The 16537-nt window shown below is 50.3% G+C and overlaps 3 protein-coding genes across 3 annotated transcripts; 2 read left to right on the top strand and 1 right to left on the bottom strand.

Annotated features, from left to right (window-relative positions):
- Positions 1 to 309, top strand: LOC136510350 (uncharacterized). The gene has a single exon (XM_066504834.1). It carries the CDS (start codon positions 1 to 3, stop codon positions 307 to 309), a length of 309 nt encoding a protein of 102 aa, XP_066360931.1.
- A 4270-nt stretch (positions 310 to 4579) lies between these two features.
- LOC136510349 (uncharacterized) lies at positions 4580 to 5961 on the bottom strand. The gene is made up of 4 exons (XM_066504833.1): positions 5698 to 5961; positions 5342 to 5623; positions 5079 to 5205; positions 4580 to 5007 (listed from the first exon to the last, which is right to left on the bottom strand). The coding sequence occupies exons 1-4, from the start codon at positions 5959 to 5961 to the stop codon at positions 4580 to 4582; spliced, it is 1101 nt and encodes a 366-aa protein (XP_066360930.1).
- A 6370-nt stretch (positions 5962 to 12331) lies between these two features.
- LOC136510348 (uncharacterized) lies at positions 12332 to 12694 on the top strand. The gene has a single exon (XM_066504832.1). It carries the CDS (start codon positions 12332 to 12334, stop codon positions 12692 to 12694), a length of 363 nt encoding a protein of 120 aa, XP_066360929.1.
- Positions 12695 to 16537: the final 3843 nt, after the last annotated feature.

Raw genomic sequence — 16537 nt, 5'->3', positions numbered from 1 at the left:
ATGACCATACCGCACTACGCGTATCTGGTGTTGAAGATGCCTTCATCTGTAGGAGTCCCAACTTTGTGGGCCAACCTCTCCGTCGCCCATGCTTGCGAGACAGAGAGTCTCGCCCTCACCGAAGCTACCGACCTCTCCATCCAGATGGCTAGCGTAGTTGCCAAAGCCAAGATGGCGCCCGCTGATGACATGGAGATCCCAGAGCTAGAACTTCCTCGCGCTTCTGCCAAGTCCAAGGAAGTCGAGGAGGTCGGCCTCGACGACCCCTCCAAGACTGTGAAGATCGGGTCTCACCTTGACCCCAAATAGGAAAGCGTGCTCGTCTCCTTCCTACGTGCCAACGCCGACGTGTTTGCTTGGAAACCGGCAGACATGCCGGGGGTACCAAGGGAGAAGATCGAGCACTCCTTGAATGTCTCGCCGACAGCCAAACCGATCAAGCAGAAACTCCGCCGATTCACGCCAGACAAGAAGGAGGCTATTAGGGTAGAAATAAAACGACTCTTAGCTACCGGATTTATAAAAGAAGTGTATCATCCAGATTAGTTAGCTAATCCTATTCTCGTTCGAAAAAAGAATAAAGAATGGAGAATGTGTGTTGATTATACTGATCTTAACAAACACTGCCCTAAAGACCCCTTCGGCCTGCCTCGGATAGATGAGGTTGTAGACTCCACCGCCGGCTGCGAACTGCTCTCCTTTCTTGACTGTTACTCTAGCTATCATCAGATCTCCCTCAAGGAAGAAGACCAGGTCAAGACGTCATTCATCACACCTTTCGGTGCATACTGCTACACCACTATGTCCTTCAGACTCAAAAACGCTGGGGCAACCTATCAAAGGGCTATCCAGATGTGCCTCGACCAACAGATCGGCCGCAACCTATAAAAGCCTACATCGACGATGTGGTCGTCAAGACCAAAACCGCCGACAATCTTATCGCCGACCTTGAAGAAACTTTCTCCAACTTGAACAAATACTGATGGAAGCTGAACCCTTCAAAGTGCATCTTTGGAGTTCCATCCGGTATACTACTGGCTACATCGTTAGTGCTCAAGGCATCGAACCAAACCCTGACAAGGTCTCCGCCATCACCAACATGAAGCGGCCGACATGCGTCAAGGATATACAGAAGCTTACAGGCTGCATGGCTGCGTTAAGTCGCTTCATCTCGCGCCTCGGCGAAAAAGAGCTACCTTTCTTCAAGCTCCTTAAAGCCTCCGAGCGTTTTTCCTAGTCGGAGGAGGCAGACACAGCTTTTAAGCAGCTCAAGTTGTTCTTAACAAAACCTCTGATCATGATAGCGCCACGGCTAGATGAAACTCTGCTAATCTACATCGCTGCCACTTCTCGCGTCATCAGCACGGCTATTGTCGTCGAACGCGAAGAGTCCGGGCACGCCTACAAGGTGCAACATCCGGTATACTTCATCAGCGAGTTGCTTAATGAGCCCAAAACTTGTTATCCTCAGGTACAGAAGCTGTTATACGCAATTCTGATTACATCGTGAAAGCTCCGACACTACTTCGAGTATTACAAGATCGCCGTGGTTACTGAGTTCCCTTTGGGGGACATTCTCTGCAACAAAGAGGCCAACGGCCGCATCATTAAGTGGGCTGTTGAGCTCGGCACTTACTCCATTGAATTCAGAAGCAGACCTACCATTAAGTCACAGGCGCTTGCTGATTTTGTCGCTGAGTGGACCGAGATCTAAGAACCCATTGCCGCCACTTGCCCCGAGCACTGGGTGATGTATTTTGATAGCGCCCTTAACATCAGCGGTGCCAGCGCAGGCATTCTGTTCATTACGCCGACCAAAGATAAGCTCCGCTATGTCCTCCGGATACACTTTCCAGCCTCCAACAACGCCGCGGAATACAAAGCATGTCTCCATGGTCTACGAATAGCTGTCGAGCTCGGCGTCAAATGACTTATGGTGTATGGGGACTCCGCGCTGGTTATCAACCAGCTCAACAAAGACTGGTCCTGTTCCAGTGAGAAGATGGACGCATACTTCGCCGAAATCAGGAAGCTTGAAGGGAAGTTCTAAGATATCGAGTACCACCACGTGGTACATGATCAAAATCAACCAGCCGACCAGCTCTCAAAAACAGGTTCGTCTCGCACCGCGGTTCCATCGGGGGTCTTCGTGCAAGATCTCCTGGTGCCATCCATTAAAGAAGAAAAGGAAGTTGAGGAGGTTCCCCCTGCCGAGTAGTTGGTACTTGCGGTGCCTTCGCCGGTCGCCGATTGGAGGGAGCAGTTCATCAAGTACCTCACCAACTCTGAAGTACCCGCCGACAAGACCGACATCGAACGCCTAATCCGCCAAAGTAAGCACTACGTGTTGGTAGACGGTAACTTGATGAGGAAGAGTGCCAAGGAAGGGGTATTGTAGAAGTGCGTCCCTCAAGACGAAGGAGTGAAGCTGCTTCACGAAATTCATTCTGGTTCCTGTGGCAATCACGCGGCCTCGAGAAACCTGGTTGGCAAAGCTTTTCGAGCTGGCTTCTACTAGCCCACGGCCATCTTCGACGTAGAAGACCTCATCCGGCGCTGTGAAGGATGTCAGTTCTTCGCCAAGCAAATACACGTACTGGCACAGGAACTGCAGACCATCCTAGCCTCTTGGCCTTTCGCATGCTAGGGACTGGACATGATTGGGCCTTTCAAGCCAGCGCCAGGAGGTTTCCGGTATGTATACGTCACCATTGATAAGTTCTCCAAGTGGATCGAGTACAAACCGCTCATTTCAGCTACTGCAAAGAAAGCAGTCGACCTCTTTGAAGATATCATACACAGGTTCGGTCTCCCGAACAACATTATCACCGACCTCGGAACCACGTTTACCGGCCATCATTTTTGGGACTTCTATGAAGACCGGTGCATCTCTGTTAAATACATTTCCGTTGCTCATCCTAGAGCTAATGGCCAGGTCGAGTGGGCTAATGGTATGATCCTTGACGCCCTCAAAAAGAGGCTATATCAGAAAGAAGAAAAGCATCCGGGCAAATGGCTCAAAGAGCTATCGGTTGTGGTCTGGGGACTGCGCACTCAAGCTAGTCGCAGTACCGGTGTGTCTCCATATTTTTTGGTCTACGGCTCAGAGGCCATACTACCAGCAGATGTTGCCTTCCGAGCACCCAGGGTGGAAAATTATGTTGAAGAGCAAGCCACGGCTGTTCGGACAGAGGACATTGACCGAGCCGAGGAAGAACGCCTGATCACCTACGTCTGCACAGCCAAGTATCTAGAAGATCTGCGAAGGTACTATAACCGCAACGTAAAAGGTCGTTCATTCACCGTCGGCGACCTCATTCTCCGTAGAAAACAAAAGACCGAAGGGTTGCACAAGCTTTCTTCCCCTTGGGAAGGGCCCTACGTCGTCAAAGAGGTCACCCGGCCAGGATCTTATCGCTTATGTGACTTAGATGGGATTGATGTTCCAAACTCATGGCACATCGAGCACCTTATACGTTTCTACCCTTGAAACGCTCCAGATATGTACTCTCCATTTTATGATGAATAAAGTTTTGGTCTCCATAATTTGTCTCCATTTTTCCCCTTTAACTTTCGATCTCCGCGTATGGTCGCCGAGCATTACGATACTCCATAACGATCTCCAAAATCGCCGAACAGTTTTCTCCAAAATCGCGGAACGGTTTTCTCCAAAATCGCCGAACGGTTTCTCCAAATCGCCGACCACGATTTCGCCGAATAAAGTTCTCCAAATCTCCAAAATCTCCGAACGGTTCTCTCCAAAAAACGCCGAACGTTTTCTCCAAAATGCCGACACATTTTCGCCAAAAAACGCCAAATATTTTTTCTCCAAACACGTCTCCTCCAAATCGCCAACGTGTCTCACCACATGTTTTTCTCCAAACCGCCGAATAATTCGCTGTAAACCTTTAAAGATATTTCGCCGATCAGCGAGCAGCCTACTTTCTTTTCTGTTCTCTTCGGAAGAACCAGCCCCCGATCTCTTCCTACACGTGCCACGGGCTCCGCGCTCTGCGTTTTGGGTGGTCGGCTGTGGTTCCTTGGTCATGCCTGTTTTTCCTTCATGTGCATGGGCTCTGCGCTCGATGTTATAGATTATGGGCTATCCGAGGCCGAGAGCTCAGAGCAGAATTTATTGCTCGGTCGCCGTTTATGCCATCTACAGTCATTTCGATAACTGCCAAGCAGCATACGTTTCGCTCTTTTCTCTTTGGAGAAGACCCAATTTCTGATCTCTCCCTACACGTGCTACGGGCTCCGCGCTCTGCATTATGGGTGGTCGGCTGCGGTTCCTTGGTCTAGCCTATCCCCTCTACACGTGCTCGGGCTCCGCGCTCGACGTCATGGACTATGGGCTAGCTGAGGCCATGGGGGTTAGTAGCAAACTAACTGCTCGTACTCTACTTATACTCCGTATAAATATCTTATGGTCAAAACTACGACGATTTTTTTTGCCAAAATACAATCTAACTGCATACACATGCACTTTATAACATTTATCGTATATATAAGTGTTCTTGCACTTTCGCGCGTTCTAATTGCATTGCGTAGAAATTACAGATGATATCAGCCACGCAGATCATTGGGCTACGTCACTGCCATCCGTCTCACCAAACAGATCTATGTCGCCGGCCAGTTTCTTCGCTGCGTCCTCCACCTCATCCTCTAGCTTCTGGGTCTCCGCATCGCTCAGTCCTTTGGCGAAACCACCCCCTATCGACTGAACGTTGATGGTTGGGTAGTGGGACCGAACAACCGCAAGGACATGAGTAGCAACGGTCATAATGGCGTCGCGGTTGAAGATCTTGAAATTCTCCCATGCTGCCTTGGACCTCTGGATGATGGTATCTGACCCTTGCCTCCTACCGTCAAGTCGGGGTGCCGTTTCTAGGTCGACGCAGTCAAGCACCGGTTTTATTGCGGTAACTACAGCATTGAAGTTGTCTTTTTGGACCTGGGCTTCCTGCACCAGCACATCGAATTGTGCCTTGGCTTTACGGCGATAACCTGCAAACATGACAATGTTCCGTCATACCAGAAAAATACTTCAGCAATAATTCCGACCAGGAGGTATTCACCTTTCAGCTCCTCAGTCAGTTTGTTTGCTCGCTCCGACTCTTTTGTTTTCTCTTGTTGGATTTGCTCGACGGTCTTGCGAAGCTGGCCGAGCTCCACATCTCGCTCTGCAAGCAAAATAGTTATCACCTAAAAGATGGTTGTTCAACCAAATACAAAGTATATTCGCCGATAATCATACCTGTGTTCTGATCGGTTAAGCTTTTCAGCTCCTGGTTTTTTTTTCCAACTGGTCGGAAGCATTTTTCAGTTGTTCTGACACAACGGCCAGCTGCTCGGTTTTCTTCTGCAACTGTTCGGATGCTGCTGCCAGCTGATCAGATTTCCTCTGCAGCTGCTCGGTTGCAGCTGCCAACTGCTCGGACAGAACCCCCTTCTGATGTTCCAGGTCCCGCGAATTGGACTCTGCAAAGTCTCGCTCGCGTCGGGCCCTCTGGATGTTCTTCTCATATAGGTTCATTGCCTCCTGGAGTTTCTTGTTCTCTTTGGCAAGGGGCTCCATCCTCTTTATTAGTTGATGCCGCTGCTCGACTATACGCATTATACCCTGTGGATGTACAATGCTAGTGATGAACTTCGATCTCCAACACCATTTATTAATATTATAGTTGCAGTACTAACCTCGATTTGAGTCATTACTCCAGCTACCGCAGATCTCAGCCTCTTCATCTCCTTGGTGGTGTTTTCTTCCTTGATAACTACCACTTCTTCCCCGCATTTTCGGATAATCCGGACGGACTGGGGTTGAGGTTCGGCTCGCTCGATCTCCTCAACCTCGTCCTCTTCCACCGTCGCTCGAGGCACCACTGGGGGGCTCTGTGGCCGGACAGCGGCTCCGACCATTCCTGGCATCGCTACGGGCGGTACAATTTGCTCCTCGGCCATCGTCGGAGTTGCTTCCCTAGCCTCCGACGCATCAACAGCAGCTGCAGCTTCCGCTCCCAAAGTACCAATGGTTTCAGTCGTAGCCTCGGTCACTGTCGCTGACACGCCTGTTGTTTGAGCCAATGGTTCGCCATCGCCGGGACCACCGGCAGCGGCAGCTGACCTCTCTTCTGGTTGCCGAGCACTCGGGGACTCCGCGACAGGAGCAGTTGGTGTTGTTTCTACCGCGGGTGCGGTCCTCGGCGTTGGTCTGCATAATGTCGGCTTGTCAGTATTCAAAAGAGGTCAAGGAACAACATTACTACTACAAGACAAATATACTCACGGTTTGGTCTTCCGGTTCAACTTCTTGAACCGGCGATACCTGCCTGATCCTCCAGGTGTAGCTGCGTGGTCCACCTCAGTGCTCTGCTGGGGAGGTTCCCGCTCTTCTACAGAAGACCACCGATCCGTTTGATGTTCCGGAGCCCTCTCCACATGCTGCTCCGAGGTTACTCCCGTTTGTTGCTCGGGGACTCTGGTCGTCTGCACCGCCGGGACTTCCATCGTCGGTTGTGTAGGAATCTCTTTCGCTCTCTGAACGAGGACTTCAGCGCAGAGCGGTGGCTCCTTCATGCTCGGCGGATGCGCTGTCAGGTCTTCATCATCGTCAGACCACTCCAACACTGCAGTCCTTCACGATCGAGTAGCCTGGTCAACACCAAGCGAGATGCCACCCGGTTTGTAGGAAGCGGTGCCTGCCGTCTTTCTCCTCTTCCGAGCCGGCTCGTCTACCGCTGGCCTTTTCCCATGGATTTTCTCCGATACTGGGGACGCACTATCCGACGAGGTGCTCAGCCCCTCCTCTTCGGGCTGCGATGGTCGTCGGCTGTCTACTCCCTCGGCCATTCACTCCTTGGTACACCCGAGAAGTATACGGCTCTATCCTGCGAGTGGATCTTTTTACAGGTGAATGAGTCCAGATGTTTGGAAATGATGATAGATTAAAAGCATCAGGAACATAATGCTGAGACGTTTACCTGGGGTGGCTGGTTACTGCAGTTAAAGGGTTTTGAATACCCTGGCATGTTGAATGAGACATGCGAAGTGAACAGCTCTGCAGCTCGCTCTTCGATAACCTCCTTCAATAGCATATCCGGTTTCTCCCGGGTACTGTCAGTTTTCCCTTTGAATTCAAAGGCAGGATGGGCTCTCTCCTTGCAAGGTTGAACACGACGTGATATAAAACTCACTGCTACCAATCCGCCGTTGATATTCACACCCCGGATTAAGTCAAGAAGCTCTTTCACTTGGTCCATATCAGCGTTTCTTGGCAACTCCGACCAGCTCTTTTGGTTCTCCGGGATGTGATCAGGGTCGCAGCGGATGGCTGGTTGAAGGTATACTCCGCCGACCACCTTGGAACCACCACCGCCTCTCTTCTTCAGCCAGAATAGATAACGGAAAAGGTTGAAGTGGGGAAGGATACCAAGGAATGCCTCACAGAAGTGGATAAAGATAGAGATGTGAAGAATGGTATTTGGGTGGAGATTGCACAAACTGACTACCCATAGCTCCAACAAATCCCTAAGGAATGGATGAACAGGGAATCCCAACCCACACCAAAAGTAATCTTCAAATACCACAACTTCGTCGGTATGAGGTGTTGGAAAGGGCTCACCGAGGGCCGGCCGCCATCCGGCGGTCGCGCGGTCAGGAAGAACGCCTGCCTCAACTAGTCTGTTCAGCTCCGCCTCTCTAGTGCACGACGACACCCACTCTTCATCCCTCCGGGCCTCGGTGCCCGCTTTCATGGCTCCCTTCTTCGGCGCCATCCTTCAGATTTCGATTAGGGTTTGGCGGCAGAGGTAGATGTGCCTATGAATCTGGAAATGCGGGAGTATTGGAGAAAGACGAAGTGGTAAGGGTGGGAGTGGGGACTGCGGCGGCGCAGTTATAAAGCACTTTCCCCACCCTTTTTTTTGCATCCGAGGGTTTTTGGGAAACCGTTTCCGCGATCTGCGCTGCTCTGAATTCTCCAACACGGTTTAATGGGCCGCAACCTGGGCTTTCACGCAACCATAGCCCACGTCATTCATTTATCGCTGCCATTTGTTGTTACTCGCCGAATAACCGCCGATTTCTCCGTAATTTATTGAGGCTCAGTAACCGTTACTGTACAGCCGTTACTCTGATTTTTTTGCCATGGTTTGATTGCTCCGGTATATCCGCTTGCAGCTCGGGGACTGGCTGACTGCTCAGCAGGTCATCTGTTATTTCTTCTACTTTGGACCCTGGCACCACGTGACTACGTCACCTACTGTCAGGCTCGGGGACTAAGTGGGCACACTTCACCTTACGGTGAATGTGTTTCGTCTTGTTTCGGAGCTACGCCCGGGGACTGGCTGACTGCTCAGCTGGTCGTCTGTTATTTCTTCTACTTTGGACCCTGGCACCACATGACTACGTCATCTACTGTCAGGCTCTGGGACTAAGTGGGCACACTTCACCTTGCGGTGAATGTGCTTGACTCCGTTACTCTAGAAACCGAAGAAGATTATCTCCTTTCCTCGTGGTCGGACTCTAAGTGGGCACACTTGGTCCACTAAGAGAAAATTTTCAATTCTAGACTTGAGCTCCTTACACCCTTATGGCAAGCCGTGCTTGGGGCATGCTGCTCGGCGATGGTCCACGCTGCTCGGCTATGATGCACGCTGCTCGCCAACTGCTCACAGCTGTTTGATGACTCATCACGGTGGTCGGACCATGAGTTGGACTGCTCGGCTTTGGTTCGCACCTGCTCGGACAAGCTCAAGACGGCGTTGCACAACGGGTACAAGACGCTCGGGGACTAGCTGTGGGGGGTACGACCCCGGATACCCACGGCAGACCACATGGGCTGCGCCCCTAGGGGTGGCCTAGCCCACAAGAAGAAGCCTTGCGAGGCACGACTCTGCTCGGCGCCTTCCGCAAGACATCGGGAAGATATCTTGAAGATACTACGATATCTGTTAGGATATGTATGATCCCAAGATTCCTGTAATCAGTTATTACTTTCCGGTTATCTCTCAGATCTAACCGACTTGTAACCCTGCCTCCCGAACTATATAAGGCGGGCAGGGACCCCTCTAAAATCACGGCATATCATACGATAGCTAATATAAACCAACAGACCACAGAAGTAGGGTATTACGTCATACTGACGGCCTGAACCTGTCTAACTCGTGTGTCTCTGTTGCTTTCTTGTTCTTGATCTCGCGCTCCTCTACCGATCAATCTACCTTCGTGGGATACCCCTCGGAGGACTGCCGATGATATTCTGTCGACACCCCCAACCCACACACGTAGCAGCACTACCGGGAGCTTCATGCCACTCCACTTATCCATGACTAACATCATCTAGGCTCTGAAGCACTTTCCAATTATCCATGACTAACTTCTAGGCCCTGAAGCACATATATATGCCAATAGTTTTATGGGACAATCACATAATGATGGTAATGATGAACCAAAGAATGAGGATCAGGTTCAGAAATATGGCATAGTGTGTTGCACTAATTTTGTATTAGTATCTCTACACCTAAAAAACCTCTAAATTAAAGTAATCATCTACCTGGGGATACAAAAAAATGTATACTATCCGGTCACAAAGACTTAAAAAAAACTGTACCAAATATGTACACTATTCAGCCACCTTCCTCCGCACCACCACAAATCCAAAGTTGGACCAAATACGTATACATCCAGCTAAATACGTACATTATCCGGCCTATCCAGCGATCGCAGAGGAGGTGGCCAATGGCTGGAACTGCGCTGTTGAGAGGACGAGCGAGGCCGACGCGAAAGGTGTCGGTGGCCAGGAGGGTCGCGCTGCGGATGCAAACTTGACGTACGAGCAGGCGAGGAGCACGAACTAGTACTTCGCATTAATGGGCATGATGTGAGAGTGTTTGATGATATGTCCCAAAGTTGCACTTATATGTTTAAATTGCTATCGGCTTCTTGTAATAATATATATGTTACAACTTTTAAATCGCTTCACTGCAATTGCTAAATTAAATCATTGGCATAGATAATGAATGCCTCAATATTTTTTCAAGTGCTTATCTTATTCTCGTGCAACAGGACCACCGCCCGCCAGTGGAAGTTCTCCTGGACACTGGCGATGGCCGCGGCCTGCGAGGAGTCGTCCGACGCGGTGGCCACGGAGAAGTTCGCGGTCCGTGTAGCAGAGGCCCATCACCCATGACACGCATCGGCGGGCGGGTAACTCGTCGACCTGGAGGCCTGCAGCGGGGCACGGGCGATGTGGTTCTGGTGCAGGACGACTTGCTGCGGGCTGTGCAAACGACGCCGGCGCGGAGAGCGTGTGCTGTTGCTCGTCGACGACCCGCCGGACAAGGCGGCGGGCCTACTTCGCCTCGCCACCGCTGCAGCAGCGCAAGGTGCAAGAACAGATGCGATCGGTGGCAAGCGCGGCGGGCAGGTCTGCGTATCAGCGGCCCGGAGGGACAACGCCGGCTGGAGGCATGGAAACTCAGGCTACGGACCTATGGTGCCTCTATGCAGTTTCTATTTCCTAGACTAGAGTAGGATCAGGATTGTAGGAATAAGAATTGTTGGATCGATGTACAGAGCTGCCAGTAAACATGTGCATACTGAATGAAAGCCAAATCTGAACAGAGTTGGCAAAAAAACGAAACTTGCTGCGCGTGCATTTAAAGAAGTGCTTCGACATATCTCAGAAATGCAGCTCCACCGTGGTGGAGTTGGTGTTCGTGGCGTAGCAGTCCTCTGCACGATCCTCTTCTCAGGCGCTGGCGAGCACCCTCCACCCACCTCAGCGCCGTCGGTAGCCCACCACAAATTTTTCGCTGTATAGGTGTGGGAAATTTTTTGTAGCCCCATGCAACAAAAGTTTGTAACCCCGTGCAACACACGAGCATTTATCTAGTATATGATACACTACCGGATAGAGCATCTTTGCCGAGGGCCTGAGGATTTGTCGAGGGAAAATGCTCGGGCACTCGGCAAAGAGTGTTTGACCCTCGGCAAACAACAGCCCTCGGCAAAGACAAGCACACGGCAACAATAATTATTTGCCGAGGGCTAAGCCCTCGGCAAAGGGCCGGCCCTCGGCAACACCGCCTGACACAACGTCCATCCCCTGCCGTCAATCTTTGCCGAGGGCATCACCGTTAGGCCCTCGGCAAAGACTTTTTAACCGTTTTTGAAAATTTTCTTTTAAAAAATTCTTTGCCGAGTGCCCCTGGACCAGCACTCGGCAAAGACAGTCTTTGTCGAGTGCCAAGCTCACACTCGGCAAATTTTCAATTTTTTTTGTTTTTTTGACCCCAAATTTTTTGTTGGGCCCGCCTACATTGTTTACAACTTCAGGTTCAAATTTGGTGTTTTTTCTAGTTTTTTTGGTTATATTTGGTTGATTAATTTGATTATGTTGAATTTTTATATGTAATTCAAATTTGAACGGTAAGTGCATGGAATATTGTAATCTAGTGCTTCGAAAAATGTTATTCATGGTATTTGGTGTATGTTGAGTCTCTATCCACGAACTCGCATCAAATTTCGCGCATCTTCTTCACGTAGCATGACGAGCCACTTGTCGGAAAAGTGTTTTAAAATTATATAAAGTCCATACGAAGTCCGAAAATCACGAAACTTGTCGAGGTGTCATGTTATTGCATGTGTAGGCTATGGTAAAAAATTGAGAATGTTTCGAGCTTGTCGAGGTGTCATGTTATCACGAAACTTGTCGAGGTGTCATGTTATCACATGTGGAGATGTCTGGCTTTTAGGCATCCGACGTCACAACTTGCTCCAAGCTTTCTCAATTTTTTACCACGTCATCCACATGCGATAACAAGACACCTCGACAAGTTTCGTGATTTTCGGACTTCGGTTGGATTTTATATAATTTAAATACACTTTTCCCGCAAGTACATCGTCATGTTACGACAACAAGATGTTCGTAATTTCATGCGACTTCCTGGATACGACCTCAACAAACGCCAAACATCATGAATACCATTTTTTGAATGACCAAATTCCATTATTTCATGTACATGCAATTCAAATTTGAAATAGTCAAAAAAATTCAACGAAACAAAACTAATTAAGGAAATAAAGTAAAAAAACTAAAAATTGTCCCAAATTTTGAAATGGAGTTTTAAGTACTGTAGCAAGGCCCCAGAAAAAATGGGGCGAAAAAAACAAAAAAAATTTAATTTGTCGAGTGCCAACCTTGGCACTCGGCAAAGAAGCCTTTGCCGAGCGCCAGGTCACAGGCCGCTCGGCAAAGAATTAAAAAAAAACCTTTGCCGAGTGCCGCTGGGCCTGGCACTCAGCAAATCTTTTAACCTAAAGGCCTAGAATGGGCCGGCCCAACCCCACCCCTCCTCACTCGTGTCCCACCCGCCCCCGCGTCGCCGCGTCGCCGCCGCCGACCCCGCCGTCGTCCCCCTCCGGCGAGGTCCTACCGGGCCCGCCCCGACGCCCCTGTCCCGGCGGCGCTCGCCCCGGCTCCCGGCCGGCGCTCTCGCCCAGCCCCGGCGGCCCCGCGCCCCTGCCCCGGTGGCCTCGCGCCCCCGCCCCGGCGGACCCACGCCCCCACCCCGGCAGCCCCGCGCCCACGCCCTGGGTCCCCGGCCGCCGCCCCGAGCTCGCCGGCACCCCGGGCTCCGAGCTCCCCGAGGACAGCGACCCGGCGGGCCCCGAGCTCCCCCGCTGGCCCTAAGCTCCACCGGCCCCGCCGTGCCCTGCGGCCGGCCAGCAGAGGGAGAAGGAGAGGAGCAAGAGGAAGAAAGAGAATGGGGAGGAGGAAGAAGAGGAAGGTGCCGACCCAACCGCCCGTCGATCCTCGCGCCGTTCTGACAGCCCGTTGATCCTCGCGTTGCTGCGGTCATCCCCGCCGTCGTCGCCGGCCCTCGCTCTTGCTGTTCTTGCCGCCAAGGTAAGCCCTACCCTTGTAGTGTTAGTAGTAGTAGTAGTTAGTAGTGTTAGTAGTAGTTAGTTGTAGTGTTAGTAGTAGTAGTTAGTAGTGTTAGTTGTAGTGTTAGCTGTAGTAGTTAGTAGTGTTAGTTGTAGGGTTAGTAGTAGTAGTAGTAGTTAGTAAATAGTAGTAGTTAGTAAGTAGTAGTGGTTGTTAGTAGTAGTTAGTAGTGTTAGTTGTAGGCTTAGTAGTAGTAGTAGTTAGTAAGTAGTAGTAGTTAGTAAGTAGTAGTGGTTAGTAGTAGTAGTTGTTAATAGTTAAGTAGTTCTTAGTATTAGTACTGTTAGTAGTTAAGTAGTTGTTAGTAGTAGTGTTAGTAGTAGTTGTAGGGTTAGTAGTAATTGTTGTTGTACTACTTCAATACTTTCATCTGCATGGAAAGAGAACTAAAGTACATGGCTCCTCTTGATATATTGGTGGTTGTTGGCCTTCGTGCCCATGTTTGGTATATATGTGGTTGTTGGCCTTTATGCCATGTTTTATGCAGGTTTTGGGAACCTCCCCGTGCAGGGGAGGTGCTGCCGAAATTTTGAGTCGACACTAACCATTTTTGCCCTTTTTTGTAGGAGGACCTATGGGAGGGACTCGGTGACCCCGATCGTCTTCGTCGGTGCTGTGGGTCTTCCTGCACCGCGTCGACTCGCCACTGCACCGACTCTCCACCGCCCCGCTACCTTGACCTCACCGGCACCCTAGGTATAAACCCTCTATCCGAATGTGGTCTTTGGGCGCATAACCTAGTTAGGTGTCTCCCATCCCAAAGAGATACGGTTGGAGGTATACAGATCTTTGTATATCTACAACCGTATCAGTTTCGGATTGTCCACATTTTTTGGATAGCCCGTGGATGCGTAGATGGGTTAGTTTCCATGGTCCGCTCTGGTCCGAGATGGTGTTTCGGCATCACCCCCTGTTGTTCTCTAGATACACACTCTCCCTTGCAGGACGTGCATCAGGAGAACAGCGGGGAGGTGCTACCGAAATTCTGTCTCGGATAGGGAGCGGAGCATGGAAACTAACGTCATCTACGCATCCGCGGGTGGGATTAGGACCTATCCTCACCTATTAGAGAGTAGGAACACCGCGTAGATGCAATTGATGGTTACATTACTATGTGCTGTATATGTGGAAGGATGGAAGACCATCAGTGGATGTACACGGGCCGGAGAAGCAGGAGTGACTTTGACATTGAGTGGGTGAATGGGACAGATGCTTTCTTGGAACATGCATGGAGCTCGGGTGTAGCTAAAGGACATTCTAAACTTTGGTGTCCCTGTAGCAAATGTGACAACAACAGAAGGGTAGACAAGGTGACCATGGGTAAACATCTTGTGTACAATGGTTATATGGCTGGCTACCACCGGTGGATCCACCATGGTGAAGCAGATCGTATAAGAGCGGAGGTGGTGAGACCACGCCTCGAGGCTTTTGATGATGATGCTGGAGTAGCAAACATGCTAGATGACACTCACCAAGCTCACTTCGCAGAAGGACGTGAGAAGGAGGAGATGGAGGAAGCCGCTAAGGCCTTCTACGAAATGTTGGACTTGGCACAGAAACCCCTTCATGAGAGTACAACGGTTTCTCAGCTGGATGCCATTGGACGTGTTATGGGGTTGAAGGCCGAGTTAAATCTGAGTCGCGAAGGCTTTGATAAGATGTTGGCCGTGTTTGGCAGCATGCTACCGGAGAAGCACATTCTGCCGAAGAACTTGCACGAGTCACAGAAACTACTTCATATGCTTAAGATGCCATATGACAAGATACATGTTTGTCCGAAGGGGTGCGTCTTATTTAGGAAAGATCACAAGGATGCAAAGTACTGTCCGAAGTGTAAATCCTCAAGGTACCTGGAGGTAGACTCTAGAGATGGCCAGAAGAGGCAGCTTACGATCCGCTTGTAGGAGGTACGTCACCGACATGCACCACGAGGCGCGTGTGCAGGCCCATAGAGACTACTACGCCATGGTGTTGAAGCAGTCCATCAGCAAGCCTGATGCAAGACAGGTGGAGCTGTCCCAGGCCCAGTACCTTGAGGTAGACGAAAAACATTAATAATGATTTGTTTTGAGATTAAGTCGATTTAATTTTATCTTTTTCTATGTCAAATAATTGATGACTTGTAGGTGATTCCCTGGTGGTGCCGATCCCACTCCGTGTGTTGGGAGATGATCGTGGACAGGTGGTTGTCCAACGACTTCGCTGAGAACCACGCGAGGCAGCGGGACCAGCGTCTGCTGAGGCGAGGTGCTACTCACCATCAAGGCAGTCGCAGCCTCCCTGCCTACAAACAAGCATATGTAAGTGATTTCTTTTATCTTATTTGACGCTGAGTTCTGCCTTATTTCTCACCATCTTGTCGTCTTACTCATAGGAGGCTGCACACCCGGGCGTGGAGGTCTCGGAGTTCTCTGCGTGGGCTATGTCCCACATGGGCAGGGCGTCTTCCTCTGTCTCCTTCGACCCGTCTACCCCGCGCGAGGTGTACTCCGACCCGACCGTGCACACAAAGGTCCAAGAGTACACCTCAAAGGTGAGGGAGGTCCATGGGGAAGATTACGATGTGCGCACTAAGCCCATTGATGCAGAGACCACCATGAGGCTAGGAGGAGGCAAGAAGCATGGGCGGCTGTGGATTGCAGACGGCGCCATCGACTCCACCACTGTTCCCTCTCTCAACGTGCTCCGAGCATGGAGCATGAGCTCCAGCTAGCCCATACGCCCACGGCCTACTCCGTCACTGTAGCGGGTCGACGCTCTCGAGGTACGTCCTGTTTTACTCGTCGTACGTTCATCTTTGCACACCTAAGTTACATTTGCATTACTGAAACATTGAAGTTTGTATTGCAGGCCGAGCTGCAGGCCCAGAAGCTCGTGGTCGAGGCTTAGAGCACGCAGCTGCAGGCCCAGAGGGAAGCGTTCGCGGCCCAGGAGAGGAGGATGCAAGAAATGGTGGCCTTCATGCGGAGTGTCCAGCAAGGGGGTGTACCTTTGCCGTTGGCAGCTCCTCCACCGCCTACTCCTACAGCCACTCCTGTAAGTATGAAAGTTCACTCTTACTAGATGCTTCCTTGACATACAACCATGGTTGACATACAAACTTACTAGATGCTTGACATAGAAACTTACTAGATGCTTGACATAGAAACTTACTACATGCTTGTACTAGCTATGACATACAACCATGCTTGACATTCTCAATTTACTAGATGCTTGACATAGAAACTTACTATATGCTTGCACTAGCTATGACATACACCAATGCTTCACATAGAAACTTACTAGATGAATCTCACACATGCAACCTCTTATCCTTTTTGCATCTTCCGTCGGCGGGTTCGAATAACCCTGCTCATGCGTCACCGAATGATGGAGCCTTTGCTTCACCATCGTGTCGTAGGCCGTTTTTTTGAGGAGTTGTGCTTCGTCATGTGCTTGGACTTGAGCTTCACTTGTGGTTGTGACTTGTGCTTGGACTTGATGGACTGTGGTTGTGAATTTGTGACTTGTGGTTGTGATATTTGACTTGTGGTTGCGATATGTTGTTATTTGAGTTGTGGTTGTGATATAATGTGTGAAAATGGTTTC

The sequence above is a fragment of the Miscanthus floridulus genome, chromosome 16 (genome assembly GCF_019320115.1).
Source record: "Miscanthus floridulus cultivar M001 chromosome 16, ASM1932011v1, whole genome shotgun sequence".
Lineage (NCBI taxonomy): Eukaryota > Viridiplantae > Streptophyta > Magnoliopsida > Poales > Poaceae > Miscanthus > Miscanthus floridulus.
This window is presented reverse-complemented; position numbering and strand designations above follow the sequence as displayed.